This window comes from Colius striatus, chromosome 12, assembly GCF_028858725.1.
Source record: "Colius striatus isolate bColStr4 chromosome 12, bColStr4.1.hap1, whole genome shotgun sequence".
Classification (NCBI taxonomy): Eukaryota; Metazoa; Chordata; class Aves; order Coliiformes; family Coliidae; genus Colius; species Colius striatus.
In genome coordinates this window covers 11,944,557-11,965,582 of record NC_084770.1, presented here as the reverse complement: position 1 = coordinate 11,965,582, position 21,026 = coordinate 11,944,557, and the positions used below count along the sequence as shown (strand labels likewise).

Below are 21,026 nucleotides of genomic sequence, written 5' to 3'. Positions count from 1 at the left end.
AAATACTATAAAATCTCCTTTTAAAATCAAATTTGAGTACTTCTGTAAATAACTGGAACAAAGGGTTCAGACATCTAAGTTAAGAAAAAATAATACAACCAAGGATCAAAGATTTGTTTTATTTTACAGACATGTGTAGCAATGGAGCACATGCTGGGGTGCTCATAGAATTTTAACCATATCATATCAGATTCATTTAATTGCAGGGAAATGAAACTGTAGTAATATAACAGTAAAACTACGTAAGTACAAAAATACCTACTACAAGCATTCAATTGCTCAGTTCCACTACAGAACTTGTATTCAGGAAGTAATTTTTGAAGGGGAAAATCTGCACACAGCAGTATCACAGACTCTTTTGAAACTACTTCTGTGAAGACTTGTTCCACCATCAAGAGCAACATGCAAACAGCTGTTGGTGCAATACTCTGACCATGAAATATTTCCTAAATGAGCTAAGTATGTGCTTCTTTAAGCTAGTCCTTAGAGATGCTCAATATAGTTCATCAGTCTCGCTAACGCTGTTTGTATCGCACTTGCTCTTTCCTCTCACCCTCAGCTAGATGGTCGTATACTATTTCCAACGGACTACCTAGTGCTCTGGTTGTTGCAGACTATGGTATTGCATTCAAACAGAGCAGATCTCCTTTTTCCCTCTCTGTTCTCCCTTTTGTCTCCCACCAGGTGGCAGCGGCGCAGAGGCAAAGCAGCAGGGCTGAGGAGGACAGGGAGAGGAACGAAGGCCTAGGTCTGAGTGTGGGAAAGAATATGTGAAAAACCCTGCCAGACGGCCCCTGTCACTTTTTGGTGGCAGATCCAAACAGAAAACAGCAGCATTCCAGTATTCTTTCCCCCGGGTGCTTGGGCAGCAACGAAAGCTCATGTGGCGGTAGGAGGTCACTGTGATTGCTTACAGTGAGAATGTACTCTTCAGGAGATCTTTAAAATAGAGGTTGAAAAGGTCAATAGATTGGGTAGCATAGAACATTGAAAGGGCACTGCAACTGCAAAGCCGAGATGAAGAGCCAGCACTGTTGGATCATACTACTGCTGCCTTTGCACAGTAAATAGCAGTATCAGCTTCTGCCTAGGAACCCTGCCTCTGCAAGAACCCAAACAGGAGAAAATTTCAATTCAGAGAAGGAACAAGGGAGCCATAGGAATAATTATCAAGTGTGAAATATAAAGGGCTTAACTTGTTCCAAGAGAAAGGCTAAGAATTATGATTCTCATTAATATCTTCAAAGACAGCAATGTAATTTGTTCACAATTGAACCTTCAGCTCTAGATTTACACCTGTACTATGGATTCCTATCAGTGCTTCAATTAAACACTGAAGATGTACATATGCACTGTCAGTCCAAGATGACAGCAGTTACAAAAACTCATTTACATTAAATTCTCTAAAAGCATTGGATTAATTAACTGATTCAATATTTAAGGAAATGTAACAAGGTATTTGAGTTCAGGGTTTTTTGTGTATCTTGTACTTCAATGTTCCAAATGATATGAAATGACAGCAGAAGTTTGGTTTGTATAGAAATACATAATTTCATCCTGATGGTCCTAGGAACACATTTGTAAAGGGCATCTAGTAAACAGAAGCACTTTGCTCAATTTTACAATCTTTGTATCTAAAGGAGCTTGAAAAACTTGAATTTCATGGAATCTTAAATGAGAAGTGTAGCAGACCTAAAGGCATTTGTTTCTCTTCCAGAAGAATTATCCTAACCAAGCCTTAAGAAAAGCTAAGCGTGATGCAGTATTACAATTCTGGAGCAGAATGAGAACTTTATAGTATTCCATTTCACTATCAGAGAGGTCCCAGGCCACATTGTTATCTGGAGACTGTATCACGCAGTGTTTTGGAGAATCTTGGCATTTAACCACTCCTAAGCTGAAAACAGCAAACAATCCAATGCTTACACAGGTATCATTTATGACTTGTTTTTATATCTCACATGATATTTCTGCTTTAAAACACTGCCCAAGAGTGTCTGAATCTGGCAGGAGTTGGGACTTCTGCTTCTGTCCATCTGCAGCAAGATGCATCTGGCCATGAAGACAGATGAAGCAAGCACTTAGCAGGCCTTTGCATGCTATTAAATATTTTAATATTTTCTAAGTAGGTAACTAAGAAGTTTCCAAATGGGGCAAGAAGAAAGAAAAGAAGAATCACAATCACTCTTGGATGGGGCAGACTATCGTGAGCTGCTCTTGTTGCTTACCAGCTTTCTCCACTGCTTGACACACAGATCAGGTAGCATGTCTCCACTTGCAATCCCTCCCTTTCCTTACAGAAATTTCCCATTAACCTGGAAAGTTTTTGTTCTCTCTGCCTTAGAATTAATTCAGATTATAGCATGTGGAAGTTGTAAATGTGTAGGGAATCCATTAACTGGTTGTTTTCTTGTATCTGTAAGCCCTAACAGACTAATTTTTCCCTGGAGAAACTGGTTGCCCATGGCTTGGACAGACTCAGCATTCAGTGGAAAACTGGCTGATGGCTGGGCCCAGAGAGTGGTGGGGAATGGAGTTAAATCCAGTTGGCAGCACATCACCAGTGGTGTTCCCCAGGGCTCGATGCTGGGGCTTGTTCTGTTTAACATCTGTATCAGTGATCTGGATGAGTGCACCCTCAGTAAGTACACATACAATCTACGGAAACACTTCGCTGTGCACTTGAAGCACAAGTTCCCTTGGAGATAAGGTTGCTTAGCACAACTTAACACATCCAAGACGCAAAGACATTTTAGCCTAAACTCACTGCATTTTGTTCTTGCAATTCATTAGGAGCATAAACATCCCTAGACTACCATGTCCCAGTTGAGGGGTACTGATTTCAGAACACAGAGGTCACAGCTTCCTGATGTGTACATGTTTGACAGGAGATATGTGCCCTGTTAGAGTTTCCTAGAAAACGCTTAAGTTCTAGTACTTAAAAATTCTCTTTCCTTGATGGTTCAATGGAAGGAAAAAAACCAGATGGAAATACCTCTGCAGAGCAGCTCTCTCCTTCAACTCACTCTGCAGATCATAAAATATTTCAGACACTGTAACAGACAAAAACTAACTTTGCATTTGAAACAGGTCTCAGGCTGCAGAAACCCACAGACACATGGAACCATACATTCAGAACTATTCTTGGGCCTTCTAACAGCAACAGAAAACACTAAGGCTGACACTATTGGCCTGCGCATGCAGTTCAAAGAAACTAAGGCTGGGAAATCCTGGAGAAGTGCTACAAATAAGGATATTGTTATATATTTTGCAAGTCCTTCAAATAGGTGTACTTCACGAACAACAAAACTGAGTCCTATTTTGATCTGCACCACAGTAACTGATTTTCTTTAAATAAACCCATAAACATTAGCTAACCAGGTTTGCATAGTTTAATATGCAAAATTTAATGCATACACACCAATAAAATATTCTCTAAAATAACTATAGCCTTGTGTTGAAGTAAATAACAACAAAAGCATATTTCTATATCCAGCACAAGAGTAGGCTACCCAGACTGAACTTTATAAGTCTGTCCAAACCTGAAGTCCTGAGCAGCCACCCAAGTGTCAGAGAGCTTTACAGAAAGCACCAGAGTAGGTGGCCTCCTGAGATCCATCCTTTCCAACCTATGTCACTCTATGACTCTATCACACACCACTCCGACACTCCGTGGATTTTACTGGCATCGATATTTATCCTTTCACTGCATTTCACAAAAGGTCAAAACCACAAATGGCAGCTTTGTGCAGATGTTCCATGTACATCAGTAGAAATACCTATTTGCACTGCAATTCAATCCGGCCGATAAAATAAGTCAAAGAGCTTCGCATATGCACATAATTTATTTTCTGGCTTGGTCAGCTTGAATCAAAGACTGAGACAGGTATCAGGCACCTGAAAGCCTTACCTGGAACTACATATCACATCAAGCTATTAATAAAACCAACAGAAAATAAATTTCTGAGACTTGAGAATTAATTTAACCAAACTATGTCCTTGGCATTAATCTAGCCAAATCTGCACAAAAGCTTTTGCTGTTAACGAACAAAAAGCCACCCTAGGGTTACCCATACTTTTGTTGTGAGGTGCTTCTGGAGTCACGTTAACTCTTAAACCTGTTCAGATTTAATTATACTGCAGGATATCCTATCAAAGCCAGTCAATAGGTTAAAACTGCCCAGGATCTGAAGTAATACCAAACTCATTGACCATCAAGCTTAATTAGAACCGTTCTCTATACAAATTGTTTACCTCAGGAAGCAAAAATGAGGCAGACAGAAAATTAAGGTTGGGATGTTAGACATTTCATAAGCTTCCTCAGAACTCAGGATAGGTGAGCCTCTAAACACTACGCTACAGGCTGCTTAATGCAGCAGATGAAGAAACAACAAGGCCCTCAGACTTCTGTAAACCAAGAGTGTACTGACATTAGTAAAGAAATATGTCGTCTTTCTGTTCTTTCTTGAGTTGTAAGACTCAGACTCAGTAGAAAGATTTCACTCTAGTGCACAGGTGAGATGTTTCAACAAAATGAGAACCTCTCTGATAAGTCTGGAGCAATGTTAGAGGAATTACAGAATACCTGACGTTGGAAAGGACCTGTAAGGATCAGTGAAGAAACAGCACAAAGCATTGCCCAAAGTTAGCTGTGACCTAAAGCTGAGTAAACACCACATCCTTAAAAAAGCTTTTAACAAGTTAAAATTTATCAAAACAGTGCAGAAGATGATGGGATACACATTTCTGGTATACAAAAGACTTTTTAATTTGAAGGTCTTTGTGTTTTGATTTTTTGTATGGACAAAACCAAGAAATCAAACACAAAAGCCTTCAAATTCTGAAAGCCAGAAGCAACTGGCAGCATGCCAGTAAAACAAGTAGTAATACATGTTGTAGAATTGTACTTACATTTTTTGCCGTCATGTCAGACAATATTGCTTTATATCCTGTAAAACCATAAGATATCCCTTTTCATCTTCACAGAATATTTAAAATGAACAGCCTGTAAGACAGTTAATAAAGTATCTTAGTTGAAGTACATTTTCAGTTACCTTTCCAGCTGAAACCCTACGTCTCCAGAAGATACATTCATTTATTTATTTGCTTTAGTTTTTGATAAAAATCAATCACTACAATAGTCAGGTTCTGCCCAGATACTAGAAATGTACATTGCTTGGAACAGAGAGAGATGTAATCTTATATATACAGGCTCAGTTTACGCTGAGGCCTAACTGTATTAATGTGCTAGCAAGCCATGTCATACCATTACTGAAGTCTGGTAATTAAAACCATGCAATCATTTGCATCTAATGCAGATTGACTCTAAAAACTTTAAGTGAATTAATTCTCTCCGTGTCTTCAGCCTCCAACAACACAGAAAGCTTCGAATTCCATCACCACAAACATTCAAAGTTCTTGATAAAAAGTAGGAAGTACTATGAAATACACATACACAGAAAACATCAAGTACTTTTAAGAAACATTCAAGGAAAAAACATTTCAGTTGAAACTCATCTTTTTAATATTTTTGGGTTGTTAAATTAAATCTATGTAATTAGAATTACAGTATTAGAATTCCAGGAAAAGACAAACATTTTACTACACTAAAAATACTTAAAGTGGCTTCTTTTTAAAATCAAAGCTTCCAGAAGTCTTAAAGAAAACAAGTTACAAATCAAAGCTGGCAGCACAAACTATTTGAAAGGTAGAATTAACTTGGCAGAGCATTTAAGTACTTTGAAAGTACTTTATAAGTGCTACTTACTTTTAAAAAATGGACTGCAAAAGACATCTGAATTGCACTTGGATGTGTAAGAGAAGACGAACTTTTCACGCTTCTAAGTGCAGAAACAATTCATCAAAATCTTTTGGAAGATGCCTAAACTAGTTACCAAATATGAGTCATGGCCATTTACAGCAGAACTCACCAGCTACAAAAGCAGAGTGCAATTCATACTATTTCCTCTGTATTTTAACCTACACAAAGTTTGCTAACAGCCAGTGTCTTCACCTGCCTTATCAAAAGTGCCAAAAAATATTCCAGTAATGTGTGGAGCTAATAGGCAACTCTACCGTCTCTACCATCTACCATCACATCAGTGGTTTTGGACAAGCCAGAAATTCAAATTCTAGGATGTTTCTGTAGATTTCTTGGTTTGTTCAGACATCACATAAATTAAACTAGTGGAAAAACATTCAACTTAGAGATGTTTTCCATTTCCTGATAAGTTGTATTTATCTTCCTTAGCACCTCAATTTACTGCAGCCATAACTAAACAATTACTCCAACGGAACACCACCACATAATTCTCTCTACTAAGATACTGTCCCATGTGATATCTGCGCACATCCCAGAGGGGGTTTACATGATCCGTGTAGCAATCCTGAAACCTGAAGAAGAGCCACAGAAAAGCCATAAAACTACAGCGGTCATGGCAAACAGAAATACTGAATCCTTGCATTGCATCTGAAAATTATGATCAACATGCCTTCTCTTTTCTTGCCTTTCTTCTCCTTCCATGCAAACTCTCCAAATACATCATCTGGAGGTCTGGACAAAAATCATGATGCAGTTTAACTCCCCTCTCTTGCTTTAAGAGGCTTTAAAAGTAATTTACTCAAATGTAGCTAGGAAGACATTTGCTAAGCATTTTAACCGATTTACAGATAAGAAAACTAGTTTCATCTTTGACAAGTTATTTGCCATCAAGCTTAGTGATCCAGAAGGTATTGTCCATAAACCATTACAGTCCTTTGGCACAATGCTCTTCAGCCAGTACGAACAGTTGGTATTCTTCCAGCTTTATGAACACGTTTTGTCAAGCTCAAGGAGCCAGACTTTGTGACCCCACCATCTGCCATGACCTCTTGTCAGGTTCAGACAAAAGAACCTACACAGATGGCCTCAAAATGGGAGATTCTCTTCATTCCCAATTGCTGTTTGACAGCTTGCACCACACAGATAGAGAAACATAAAACTCAATCTTTTTGTTCTTTTGCTGGTTTCTACTGAAATGAAGCAGCATAAAGACAGGTTTAGAGCCCAAAGCACACAAGAAACAAAGAATGCTTTATTTGAACTAAGGTTAGCCCTTCATAATGTAAGCCTTGGTTTATAATCCACTCCCATAACTTTGCCTTTGGTCAAGTATCATACAGTACAGTGAGCGAAGGGAACTGTCTGACTTCATAAACTTTGAGTTGTAGTTTCTTCTAGAACATATGTTGCCTAATCACTTAATGCCAACAACATTAAAAAGCCAGTTTCGGCATTACATTTACAAAAGCTCAGATAATCATCTCTGTTTACAACAAAACAGCACAAGAGTGTTTATCTGTACCTGTTCTTGTTACAAGTTAAAAGCCAGCTCTATTCTGAAGTTTCAGTGGCATTCAAGCAGAATCCTAGCACAAGCAATAATCAAAACATAGTTATTTGTCAGGAAAAAAATACTATACTCCTTCATAGGTTTATTTTCTGTGGCCCAAAGTCTTGTTTTTGAAATCAGTCCTTTAAGATACACATAGTGGCTAAAATCTGATAGTATAAAACAATAAAGCCTCCTACCATAACAATCTTTTCTGCTCCTGAAAATTAAACTTTACCAAACTCACCCTAGTTTTCTCTAGGTTTCTCAAAATCTTCTCAATACTTCACATATCACACCTTCATGTAGACCAGCACAACACAAACATTCTACCCAGTCCCAGAGGCCACTTCCACTTGACAACAGAACATGTCATTTATGTGTGTATTACATTAGTATGAAACATATTAGGACTATCGGACAGTTACTTAAAACTGTTATGATGCAAAATCTTCATGGAACACACAAAAAAATTTATAGAGATATTATAATATACCAGAATGATTTTTATCATCACCAAGGACTGTTTTTTCATTTAGTTGATCAGGACTATTGCAAAGTGAAAATTATTGTAAGTAGCTGGGTCAGCTAAAAGAAAAGTGTCATCAATTTCAAGAGAAATAAACCTGCGGAATGCCAACCTTTCCACAAGAAATTATACACATCCCTCTCCACTGTACTAACTTTCAAGCTGCTTTCAAGTTGCTACACAGCCAATTTCAGAAGACAGCAGTTAATCAGTACAAGCCCAGTTTTAAACCACTAATTTATGCACAGCATCTACATGGATTAGAACACCTGTTACACATATGTTGCTTCATTGTGTCTCAGTTTTCAGACCAGTAAAATTTCAAAATTATGAAGTACTTAGCAGAAATCCACCTGCTCCCAGGAAGCACTTCCCTATCTTGTTCCTAAAAACCATTTCAACTTCTTTTTTAAGCAACTGAGATTAAAAAGGACCAATTCTGGTGAAAGTACCTGCTTTTAATAGTCAGATTAATGTCTCAGTACTCCAAGAAACAGAAATCCAACTTTGTTATCAAATTTCTGGAATATAAATGATAGAGTTTTCATCTCCATAAAAAGATTCCATTTATCTGTCAACTTTTTCCCCTGAGTCCTCCTCAGCTGACTTAGTCCCAATTTTATCCTTTATTTATGTATACAAGAAATATACTTGTCCTACAAACTGCAAAAGATAGGAATACCTGTGTCCATGTAACATCCAGCTTGTCACTTAATGAAGAACTTCAAAAAGCCAACCAGAGTGTATCCAATAAGTCACACAGAGTCACCATCTTCAGTTATCACACAGTAATCTTCATTTTTTAAATAATATTAGAAAGTAGCTCTTTGAAAATACTTCAAAGGAACTCCTACCATGGTATGCATGATGAAGGTTTTCCAGGTACTACAACCTATTTTTTCTAGTTTTTAATGTGAGCAGTGGTATGCCTTCAAAAAAGCCCTAGCAGACAGCAGGTAACATTAGAGAAACTGAACAAAAGGAATCCAAGTGACTTGACTGCTAAGTGATCCTAAGGGTTTTTAACAAAATATCTTGAAAAGTGTGGTGAGTTTAAAATGTTTAATCATTTCTATGTGACTTAAAAGACTGTAACCTATGAACCCAAAAGTTTTCATTATTACATGATGCAAAAATGGAATGAGTATGACTGCTTTAAAAAACCAAAATGCAAACAGAAGACTTAACTATCTTTGAAAGTGAGGATCTCACTTGCAAAAGCACTCTTGATGGTGGCTACTGAATGTCTTGAACCGCAGGGATGAAACAGGTCTGAGTGGACATACAATTGAAAAGAACACACAACACAGGAATAAAATCCAAAGCTGTGATCAAACTCTCCCTTAGATGAAAGTGCCCAAAGTCTCCATCTCCATGCACTTAACTGCAATGCTGAGCCTCAAGTTCTGCTGTTTGCCCAGTCCTGACTGTGCTGAGACCGAAATCTGATCAGTTTGGAGCTAAAAATTCCTTCCCTCAAGGGACTCAGTTTCTTAGGCACACTCTTAGATATGCCCAAAGTCACGCAAGTACTAGTGGTAAACTCTATATCTAAGAATAGGTAAAACACTCATGGCTTAATTGAAAATCAATGGGGTGAAGTATGTCACATTGCTCAAATAAGGAGGATGTTACATTAAATGTGGAATAATTCACAAGTACTTGAAACTTTGAAGGCTCTTTTAATTCCTCAAACCAGTATATTGTCATTCAAGGTAAAGTCTGCAGGGCTTGACATCAGAACAGTGGGTAACATTTATGCAGCATTTTTATAAGATTATCTAAAATGTCTATTTTTTTATAGACAACTTACCTTTATCAGTACAGATGTGTACAGATATATTTTGAATGAACAGAATTATTATTTGGAATTAACAGACAAACTATTCTATATGCTCATTTTTTGTTCTCTAACTAGGTTTCCAGCCCAGTTTTTTTTTCCATCACTAACTACATTTGAGAGCCTACTGCTTCAATGGAAAGAGGCAGGTACAACTTCCTCCCAGAGTAGAGCACACTGTATTTTTTCAGACATATTTTTGCCTTAAAAAAAATGGCATTTTAGCAACAGATTGACATCTGAAAATAATTTAGTGGTATATATGAATGACTGCAAAATATCCTGGTAAGACAGTCTTTGTGTGCTGCCAATTAAACTCAGTTGAAAAAGGCATCTTTTTGACTATTGAGACTTCAAACAAGCTTCTTACTACTACCAGCTCCTATATTGTATGAGACATCAGAGAATGCTTAAGATATTGATCTGGTCTTGTAATGAGCTTTAATTTTGAGATTTAAAAATTTCCAGAGTTATCAGCACATTGACAAATACACAGAACAGTTTAAATATCCTGTAGAGATACAGCTTTGTCTACACCCCGCAGCTAGAAGGATCTTAATATCCAATGAACTGAAGATAATTTTACATTTGCATTTAATTAAAGATTGCCAAGTTATATAGGCATAAAAAACTTGATGATGAGGACTTAGTAACTATTTCCTACATTTTCCATATAATTTGCTAGAAGCATTATTCTATTTTAAAGCCATTAACAATTCTGCTTTTGCATGGACTGAAGATTATGACAGTATTCACTGAAGGGTAAAGGTTATTAAAAAACTGCCTACTTCTTTAGTTATAATTCAGTACAAAGTCAAAACTGGATTTTTCTAAGGATGCGCACGTTCTCAAACACTGATAACAGCACACGTAATCACATATAGGGTAAAATTCCATGGAACAATTTGCACCATTCCTGCTATAGTTGCTAAAAGGGATGTTCTCTCATTTCTATCTGACCCCCTCAGTGAGCCAGTTTAGTTCTAATACTGTTAGAATTGCAAAAAATGGGCTGAAAGGCAGAAGAAGAAAGTTTTCCCTATGTTGAAACCTGCTGACAGCTTAGGTGACCATCTATGTTTGTACATACATACGACAGGACTAATCCTTCAGATTTAGCAAGCTGTTTAATCAGTTCCGTCCGGTTTGCAGAACCACATCATGACTGCTCCTAGAAAGGAAAGCATCTATGATCTCTTGAAAATTTACTTAGGGGTTGAAATACAACAAAAGATTGGATATGGTTTGTGTGAAGACTAGTCTATGCTTTTGAAGAGTTCACTAGAGTGTGAGCATGCTTCAAAACCTCATTAGGAAGAAGCGGGATGTTTTGTCTGCAGATCACGGCTTTCCCAATTTCTTATACAGCAAGACGCAAGATCAATAACTTGCTTCTGACTGACAGTAAAAGCCTGCTGTTATAATCAATACATAGCTTGAAATTTTATCAGTTGTATGAAGTTAGCGATTGTAAAAAAATGTTTAAATGTATTTGCAAGTTGCATTTTAAATGAAAGCTTGTAACAACTGGATTGCACATTTAAGAAAAAAGTAACATATTTCTCAAGGTCAAGTTTATAAGGAAGGAAAAAGTTACCTAACTCTTGCCTTACAGTAAATGGAGAGCCCCTGTGCACAAAGGTTTGATTCCAGTCTGGGGATATCAGCTCACTTTCATTTGCAGTTCCTGATGTCATTCATAATTATTGGCCATGTTACCACCATAATTTCTATTACAGGTCAGTTACAGTTATTCTGGTCATTACAACTATTGCTCTTATGGGAAAGGTTTAATACTTGGATGACCATTACAGTTCACAAGTGACTTCTAACATGGTAATGCATTGGCATTCACAAGCTCTAAAGAACAAATACTGGTATGTCTGCTTTAAGACTTTAATTCCCACAAATATTATTATTATAATAGCTGCTACCAAGCTGAAGAATTAATCTATAAAACTTCACTAAAAGTTCATAGCCTTAAAGATAGCGTGTACCTGCAGCAACCTGCCAATTTCATTCCGACCATATAACCTTATATTTCTTGATTTCTTACATTTACATCTTGGGCTGAAACTCCCAATAACAAACAGTGAATGAAAATGGTCCCCTACTCAGGCAGAACACATCTGCTGACACCTACCAGGGGGAAATGGATTATGAGTTCCTATCAAAGCAACCTTTTAATGCATCCTGCCAGATGATATAGTCACCCAACAGAGGTTAGTAAGGGACTCTGCTGAACAAAAGAACTAGAGAGGTTGTAAGAACTGAATACTTTACTATTCCCCCTTAAACCAAGACAAACCAGGCAGCAACAGAAACTTGATGAAACAGGACAAATCTGTTGCCTCCTCTTGCCAAGGAGAGAAGCGTGCCCTTTCACAGGAAAAAAAAACCAGCACACTGCAAGACCGTGATTACATTCACAAATGGACTTCAGTCTATAGATGTTAACAAAAATGTCATGTTTGGGACACATGCACTACATTTGCTGTTAGGAATCAATCAGCTGCTTAGGAATAGAGGCATAATCTCAGCTAACATCACTGCCTCCTCTTACCACTGCTTGTGTTAAACCTGACAGTCAAGGCACATCTCACTAATCAAAAAAACATGAAACCAGTCAAAAGGAAAAGAACATCAACTTTCTAGACTGTGCCAGGCAATACTAAATGTGACCTGGCTAATGCGTTATTTTATCACCAAGTGCTGCAAAAAACTGAACATTTCTATAGGCTTCAGTAAAGACAAATTTTCCCAAAAGTGGCTTCAGTAAAGTGCAGATTTTGAAAACTGTGTTCTGAAAGGCAAAGATGTTCTTCGACACTCATAAAATGAACACTTAGACCTAAGAGAAGTTATTTCCAAATATCATCCCTTCTCATTTAATTACTGTTCTGTATTTCCCTAGAAATATGGTATTCTAGAAAGCTGTGCCTTTCTTATGGATTCTGCTAATGTATAAATTAGGATACATTAGGATCTATGTTATTAGCATATATTGTAATAGATAACAGTCTTGCAAACTGAACTATCATAGGCATGCACTTTGATTTGCTTAGACTCTTAATACTGGAAAGTGTAAAAGCAAACTTCAACAGTCTGGACAGACCTTTGTTGGAAACTATCACTGCACACAAGAAATCAGACAAAGTAGCAAAAAAGTTCCCCTAATGAAATGTAACAGTAAGATAACTTAGTATTGCCTCACCTTCTTGCTAAAGAGCTGTAGTCTACAAATCAAAAAACGGGAGGGAAAAAAAGGAATAAATTTCATTCTACTACTGGATGTTACAAAAAATGTGAAATTTCACTAGGAAGTTGTTATAAAACTGTCACTCCTTACCACATCTGTCCCTTTCTACAGTATTTCCTAGCACACACCTCATTTTTCAGATCTTGCATTTATCTTGTCAGCTTTGTTGTAGTACGTGTGCTATGATCACACCAAGACATTTGGATTGTTTTCTACCTAATACCCAAAATTTTATCATAAACCCATCTGCTTCCAGTGGCTTCTTGGCTTTGCACACAAGAAATCCACAAGTGTGTTTCCTTGCACCTGACTAGACAGTTTAGTTTCCCTATTTTAATATTGACTGTTGATTCATTAGGCATCGTGTCCTATGAATGTAACTGAAAAGGTAGAGGAGAAATTCTTAATCATTACACTGAAAAGTATGCAGAAAAATCAAACAATTTAAGAAACTGTTGCTTATTAAAGACAACCCTAAGAGTATTATTTTTAAATAGCACATCAGAAGAAATGCAAATTCCAAGAAACAAATTAGATTAGCAATAGTCAAACAACTGCTCCATGTTGGGATGCCAAAGTTTAGATTTTACTATTTACACAGTATTGGCTGTAGCTTTCCTCCCATAACCATCTCAGGCTGCTATTCTTCTATTGTTTTTAGAGTTTTGGACTAAACTCTCCCATCAGTGCAGTGAAGGGGTCTGCACACTTAAACTCAGTAACATTATTAATTCTTGAAAGTTGGAATTTCCTATTTTTTCACTAAACCTTTAACAACACTTTTACCTAAACCCACTGAAAGATCTTCACTGCAAGGGCTCTCACAACTACCCAGGAAGCATGGCCAGGTGCACAAGAGGCCCCTACAGTAGTCTTCAAAATACATAAGAGCAGAAAAAGAACTCTCCTGTAGCAATGACATCCTTTGCCAAACAGCACTGTGCCCTCTGGCCATCCCCTTCACACCAGATAATGCTGTCAAGACACTGTATCAAAACTGTAGCTCACCAGTTTGTAAAGAGAGGTCACCAGTCAGAACCCCCTGCAGCAATAAAGAACATTCCTATCGGGGGTGTATGTTTTCTGTAAAATTAGTACAAGTCAAGTGACTTCTTTTGTTGTGTTCCAACAGCGATTTCTGTACAAACAGGAAGGAGTTAAAAGAAAGGCCAATAATTTCACAGTGAAAACAGATCAGTCTTAAAATCACCCATGAGACAGTCTTGGTAATATTCAATAATTCTCATTTTTTTACTTAGTATATAATGAAATCATTTGACTCTTTCTTCTTCCAGAGGCATTAGACTCACTTCATAACTAGTTTCCAAAGAAGAGTTTGTGTTCTTTTCCCCTCTTACAAGCACCTCTCCTACCAAGTCTTTTCTTTCCTAAAAAGCAAAGTTCTCATTACTGTCATGTTTCTTCAAAGTGCTGTAGTTACCACCCTCTATGAGATTTTGAACAGAATACCCTGAAATTCAGTACTTCATTATGGACAAAACATCCTTAAGCACACATAGCATTGGCACCAACACAGCTGTGAAGTACAGGTCTGCATTTGTTCAGTAACGTTGCTCATCTGTCACAAGTCTTTGATCTCCGTATAGAAATCATACATTTTTTTGTATAAGACAGAAGAGAATATAATCAAGTGAACTCAAATTAAATTGGGAAGGCCAACGAACTGGAGAAAAAGTTATTAATTTCTAACAGCATCAATCTATACTAGCAGACAATTATCTTTCAAAGATTATACCAAGTTTCAATTAGTTACAACATCACACAACCTCCAATGTTTTGCTGTTTTGTCAATATAATTAAACTACTTCAGTGACAGTACTTGAAAAAAACCCCAATCTATTAACTACTAAAAGTATTCATGAAAAGTCATGACAAAACCAACTGATTTCCAAATTATGAAAACTGACCCAATAATATATTTTAAACAAAAATTACAGTATCTGAAATGATATCAAATTAAGATATTAACTTCTGTCAATTCAAAAATTGACAAGGAAAATGAAAGCCAAAGTCCCTTCTACAGAGGAATACGCCACAAGCACTGAGATATAGTTCAGCATCATCCCTTTACTCAATGAGGAAGCACACTCTCAGATGCGGTTTTCCTCCACATTTCAAGGATGTTTGCTTATTCCGTATTTTCCTCCCATTGTTTGTAGCCTCAATCCTGAAAGACAGCATTTGTATTTGGATCCACCTCTGCCGTTATGCCCTTTACGGTTGAAGGCCAAGAAAGGCCTGTAACTCAGAGGGCGCAGGAAGAGGTATTCAGTTAAGTTTTGTTGTTGTTGTTGTTGCTGCCGGACTCACCCTCTCCCGACGAAACCTATGAGTCAAAACAACCACGCCACGAAGTCCAAGCTGCACTCGGTGCTGCCACGAGCTTCCCCGGTCCCTTTCCGAACTGTACCCGCTCGGGACGGGGCCCAGCCGCGCCCCCGGCCCCGGCCCGCCAGGCCCTGCCCGCCCCGCGCGCCCCACAAGCCGCGGCGCCGGCCCAGGCCCGCCGCGCTCCCGACAATGGAGAAGGGCGACCCGGCGGCGCGCAGGGCGGCTGTCACCCGAGGCTGGGCCCGCTGCCGCACGCAGGTGTCAGGCCCGCCGCCGCCTCCCCTGCCCGCCCCGCTCGGGGCACGGCGAGGACGGGAGGCGGCGGGGGAGGGGACGAGCTGCCGGACGGCGGTGGCCGTTAAACGCCGCTGGGCGCAAGGAGCGGCACCCGGCCCGCCGAGAAGAAAGGTGCTGCCCCTCCCTCACGGCCCCCCAGTCCCACCCCCAAGCTCCCCGCTCACCCGCAGGCCCGGCAGCAGCAAGCGAAGAGGGGGAGGCGAGGCGGCGGCACGGGCCGGGCCTAGGCGGCGGCGCTGAGGCGACGCGACAGCGACGGTCCCCGAGTAGCCGCCACGGCAGGCAGCCAGCCCAGCCCGGCCCAGCCGCTCCGCGCCGCGCCGCCCGGCCCCGCCGCCGCCTCTTGGCCGGGCCGGCGCCGCGCGCTCGGCGGCCCCGCCGAAGGGAGCCCACCAGGGCCGGTCCGCGCGCCCGGGCGCGACCGCTCGCGGCGCCTCCGGCTCGGCCGCCGCCGCCCTCCCTCGCGCACGGCCCCACTCGCCGCCTCGCGCCGCCGCCGCGCTCGGCCCGGCTCCTTCTCCCCCGCACAAGCTTGGCGGCGTCTGGCGGCCGGGGGCGCCCATTGGCCGGCGCGGCGCGTGAGGTCAGGCTCTCTCCGCGCGCGATTGGCTCGCTCCCGTGTGTGTACACACACCAGCCGCCAATCCGCGGGGAGAAGGTGAGGGGGCGGGGCGCAGGGGCGGTGCCGCGGCCGCCGCCTCCCGTCACAGGCCGGGCGGCGGCGCGGTGCGGGACAGGCCGGGGCCGCGCCGGGGCAGCGGGGCTGGGGCGCGGGCTGACAGCTGCGTGACAGCCCGGCCGCACGTGGCTGCAGGCGCTGCCCTCCCGAGGCGGGCTGAATGTCTGCTATACACAGTGCCCGGCGCCGCAGCGGCTGCAGCCGGGGGCCGGGCCACGCTCCGGTCCGCTGCTCGGACAGACGCGGGCGGGGCTGGGTCCTGGGGATGCGAAGTTCAGGCCCGCGGCGCGTCCGGCTGCTTCCGGTGACTGAACCTTCCCACCATCTGTCCCACCCCTTCGGGGGGAGCCCGGCTGCGGGGCGAGGCGACCGGAGCGCGACGCCGCAAACTTCCCTTTCCTTTTTTTAGCGTGCCCCGCAGCTCCGTAACTTCCTGTGAAACAAAGGCGCTCTTGGCAAACAAAGCGAGGCCGGGGCTGGTAAGCACTCGCCGCACGCTGCTCCCAGCGCGGAGTAACGGGGCAGCATTTGCTCTTCAGAGCGGCCGGTGGCAGCCCGAACCGCCCCCAGAAACCGAGTCCGAGCTGGAGGCAGAGGGTCCTGAAGTGCAGCTTTAGCGAGTATTCACTTTCAACATTTCCTTACCTTTCTCAACAATTTAAAGCTGGATTAAGTATTTTCATAGAATATGCAAAGAAAACACTCGTGGAAGTAAAAACAAAACTGGCTCCACTTCCACTCAAAGCAACCATGCAGTGTTTGTTAAAGAAAGGCTCCCGCACAGCTAGGCACACATCCAAGGCATGCTCTAACCCATTCTTCACATTTCTGTAACACACATTCACCTTACTGCCACTGAGCATGCAGAGCAAAACAAGATTTACTTGGATGCCAAAACACTGTTCCAGAAACCTCTACCTAAGACAGAGAAGAATAAATACGTTAAACTTGTGGTTTTCTTGCGTTACAGACAAAATCAAGCATTCTAGAAAGACATATTTGATCCTATCACCTTCACTAAAAACAGAATAAACATTAAAAAGAAGGGGTTCAGCCTGTAAAATATAGTTCTTAAACACTGAACTAAGCAAAACATTAGCAAGAACTGTATGTGTATGTTTCAGTGGGATAGTTCACAACTGAATATCTACCATGTGCCCAGGAATTTGCTGACTTCGTGGTTTTGGTTTCTTTTCATCCTCTATGAATACTACATTACCTGCAGCAAGAACTTTATCAATATTTGCAGTGTTATGCAAGATACTTTCATGAAAGCATTAAAAAAATCCTCCAAGAAACAACAAACCAGCAAACTTTTGCATTCTGTTGGAGCCGCCTCTAACAAGTCCAGTCACCGCAGCTAACAAAGGCAACTGAGGCGTGCCCTGACAGAAGCACAGAGGGCCAACGCTGCCTTAGAAAAGGAAGCCAAACGGAAGCAAACGAGGGTGGCTGGTTAACTGCGCTACTCACTAAGTTACCCGTGCTAAAACAAATACTTGAAGTCAAACTCACCTTTAATAAAGACACATGCTTCAAATATCTCTTTTTAGTTCATGGATTTATTTACTTTACTGCAAAAAAAAAAAAACACCCATGAAGTCAGATACTGTAAATGATTACGAATGTGAGGCATTCTAACCCTTAAGGAAAAGAGAGAAACAGAAGAAAGGTCATTTCTGTGGTTGGTATTTGGTCTCAACAGCAAGCTGCAGAATGAGATGGTTAGATATACATGCTGTTGAGTGTGAAGCCGCTGAAGCAATTATCAGTTTTCATGAGGGTAAGTATGCTACTGCTGTAATATTCTAAACCTATAGTCTTTTCAGAACTTACACAAATCCAAAACTTTATCCCAGAATGATGGCTATGTCAAAAAACGTCTTGGAATTGGGTTTAGACTTGCTAAGGTATGGATTTAACAGCAACATACAGTAAAAGCTGCACTACAGGGAGTTGTCGTGTCTCCCGTCAGAACGAGCTGGTGGGCTCCCAGCTTTAGAACACAACCTACCTTACTCTCTCTGCCTGGTCAGACCGGTTTTAGTACCCCCACCTTTCATAACACATTATTTTTCAGTGCTTGCTAGTCTTGTTGTTTTCTTGCAAGCCCACAACCCTTGCTGTGAAAACCTGTACAAACACTTAACCCAAACCAGCCTCCTGATCTCTCTTCTCCAGCTCAACCTGCCCTGAACACCTTACAAAACATAACATTAAAATGCTGCTCAACTTCTGGGTCAGAGCACCACTATATTCCCTGACTCAGCCTGCAGTACTGACATACCTGTTTGCAGAGGACATCGGGACTTTGTGCTTTTTGGCTTGGACCAGTAAGAGCACAACCCCTCTGTTCTGTGGCCCATTGACTGGCAAGAAATGATGGCTCAGCTTTTTACACGCGACTGCTGTTTGACTGGTGAGCCTCTGAGCTGTGCCCTGATCCTAAAAATAAAGGGACTAGTTGAAGGATCTTGCTACAGAGATCACACCAAAAAGAAGCTAGCAGACTGAAACAGCAACTCAGTATCTTTTTTTACTTTCTTCTGACAACAAAGCAAGTACAAATGCTCCCGTCAAAAATGGATGAGAGCAACTGAATTAATTTTACATAAAATTAGCTGTTATAGAAGAAAACATTGCTTAAAAGAAAACTACTAAAAAATCTTGGCAAAGTTCTTAACAGAGATTTTAAATATAGCTGACTTGATTCTTATGTAAGAAAACTCATATGCCTTCTGCTCAGTATTTTCAGCTATTTGAAGACTATTTTATCTGCACTTTCTCTCGACATGCAATAATCTCTGCAACATCAGAGGGATTTTTTCAGTATACGTACTGCTCATCTGTTAATAGGACTGTATCTTGTTATGAATGATAAAACTTCCAAACTGAAACTATCTACCATCAGCACCACCTGTATCTGTGAAGACAGGATGCCCAGAGATCATTAACACATCTCTCAACTGAATTTCCAATCTTCACGTGCCTGATGAAATGCATTACTACCCAGTCCCAAATAAAACATTTGCACTTTCAACATGATGTCTCCTAAAATGACAAAACTACAAACTAGTTAATATTTACTACTTTTGTATTATACAAATATACCCTGAAACTCACCTGACAGGCGCTGTAGGATTGCACGTGCATTTCAAATGGATGAAAGACATCCCCTCCAAGACCAAAATCTAAATATAAGTAAAAAAAGGTAGCAGAAAAAGCTGCAATATTTTAAATAAATGTTAGTATGAGTGAGGTTCTACAATGGTCTCAATGCCCTTCTGTATAGTAAACCTGAGACACTGAGCTTATGTAATTGCTTAATGTTCATTTCAAGTTCTTTATCAATGAACAGGTACACTTCAAGGTATCAGCACATTAACTTCCTGAGAAGACACAATCAATTTTTCTTGTAACAGACAAGCAAAAGAGGCTTAGTGATGAGTAACCAAATTTCTTCAAGATGTCCATGAGTCTGTTCAGCCTTTGGATGCTAGTGAAAGGAAAATAGGTTAAATTTCCTGCTTCAAATTAAAGAGTTACAGTGGCAAATAATTGTCCAGAGTAGGTCCCCAGGATGCGATCTAGAGCAAGATGACTATACAATGTCTTGGGTATCTTCTATCTTTCTAGCTGTGCTATGGGCAGGAAAACCACCATTGTGCACTAAGGCACGTGGTGAGCAGAGTTGCCTTCAGCAAAGAGACTTGAACAGAATCACCCAGCTTCCATTAGAGATCCATCAAAGAGCACTGCAGCAACCCAAATCATACGTAGGGAACTCACAAGAACTATGAAGTAACTGTAAGGAGCCTTCAACATAGGTGGACATTATCCCTATGTGGACTTTGGTGAAAGTGAACTCTTTCAGTGAGAAACAAAGTATACAATACCAGCAACTGAGGCACAAACTTAGGCACAAAATGCTAGACTGACAGTCCTTCTCTTTGGCCTAGTAGAACCTTCTTGCCAATGACCATTTTCCTTGGCAATTCAGGTTGAGTGGACAGAGAAAACCACAAGCTGAACCCAGGTGTTGAAGCAAAGTAAGTGTACCACATATCCCATAACTACAGGTTCTTACCTTACAATAGGTGTGGTGGAGGGAACCTCATCAACGGACTTCAGAGACTTGGCACCTGGCCAGTCATATTTTATCATCAAAAAAGAAAGAAATGCTATAGATAGTCTGCCCTATTCCTAAAAATCAGCCAACAGACATGCTTCTGGACTTCAGTTCTCGATTCCCATTGAAGTAGGTTCAGGAGGGAATGGTCTCTGCAACTTGAAGGATACCCAGAGGAGAAAAATCAGTGCCAAGATGTAGCACAGGTTGAAGGACAGAAAGTAACAGAAGAATAAGGAAAATAGTACATTAAGCTAAAGGAAACAGGCAAATAAGATCTAGTTTGAAGAAGAATACAGCTAGAGTAGATGCTCCAATTCATGGTAGACAACTGTGAAAGAAACTCAGGGAATGGTGCATGATGTGACCTTCGAAGTTTCAGCATAAGAAAAAGTGAATGACTGTTCTTCAGTCCTCTTCAGTGTTAGATCTAACACTTCTTGTCTCCAGTGTCTGTGGAACACAGTCACCCACAGCTTGGATTTGGTATTATTGAGATGAAAACATTCAGTCATTTTACATTTTTGAAACCAGTTTACACATAGTCCTGAGAAAATTTATTATAATTTAA

General features: G+C 40.7%; 1 protein-coding gene and 1 long non-coding RNA gene across 9 annotated transcripts in view; both read right to left on the bottom strand.

The window, feature by feature from the left end:
- Positions 1–15,934, bottom strand: part of TFDP2 (transcription factor Dp-2) — a 55,878-nt gene extending 39,944 nt beyond the window's left edge. For 4 of the 8 annotated variants that reach the window (XM_062005490.1, XM_062005495.1, XM_062005496.1 and 1 more), the window contains exons 1-2: positions 15,812–15,934; positions 4,912–5,005 (exon numbers count right to left, since the gene is read on the bottom strand). In XM_062005490.1, the coding sequence (XP_061861474.1) occupies positions 4,912–4,926 (15 nt within the window). In that variant the 5' untranslated portion in view covers positions 4,927–5,005; positions 15,812–15,934. Of the gene's footprint in view, positions 1–4,911; positions 5,006–14,006; positions 14,137–14,308; positions 14,879–15,329; positions 15,451–15,811 lie in introns of those variants that run through there. The other 4 variants (XM_062005492.1, XM_062005491.1, XM_062005493.1 and 1 more) reach the window with 4 other exon arrangements.
- Positions 15,935–17,856: 1,922 nt separating this feature from the next.
- On the bottom strand, positions 17,857–20,985 carry LOC133626462 (uncharacterized). Its single transcript, XR_009819542.1, has 3 exons — positions 19,450–20,985; positions 18,614–18,771; positions 17,857–17,900 (listed from the first exon to the last, which is right to left on the bottom strand). It is a non-coding gene; the product is annotated as an uncharacterized LOC133626462 (long non-coding RNA).
- Between the last annotated feature and the right edge of the window lie 41 nt (positions 20,986–21,026).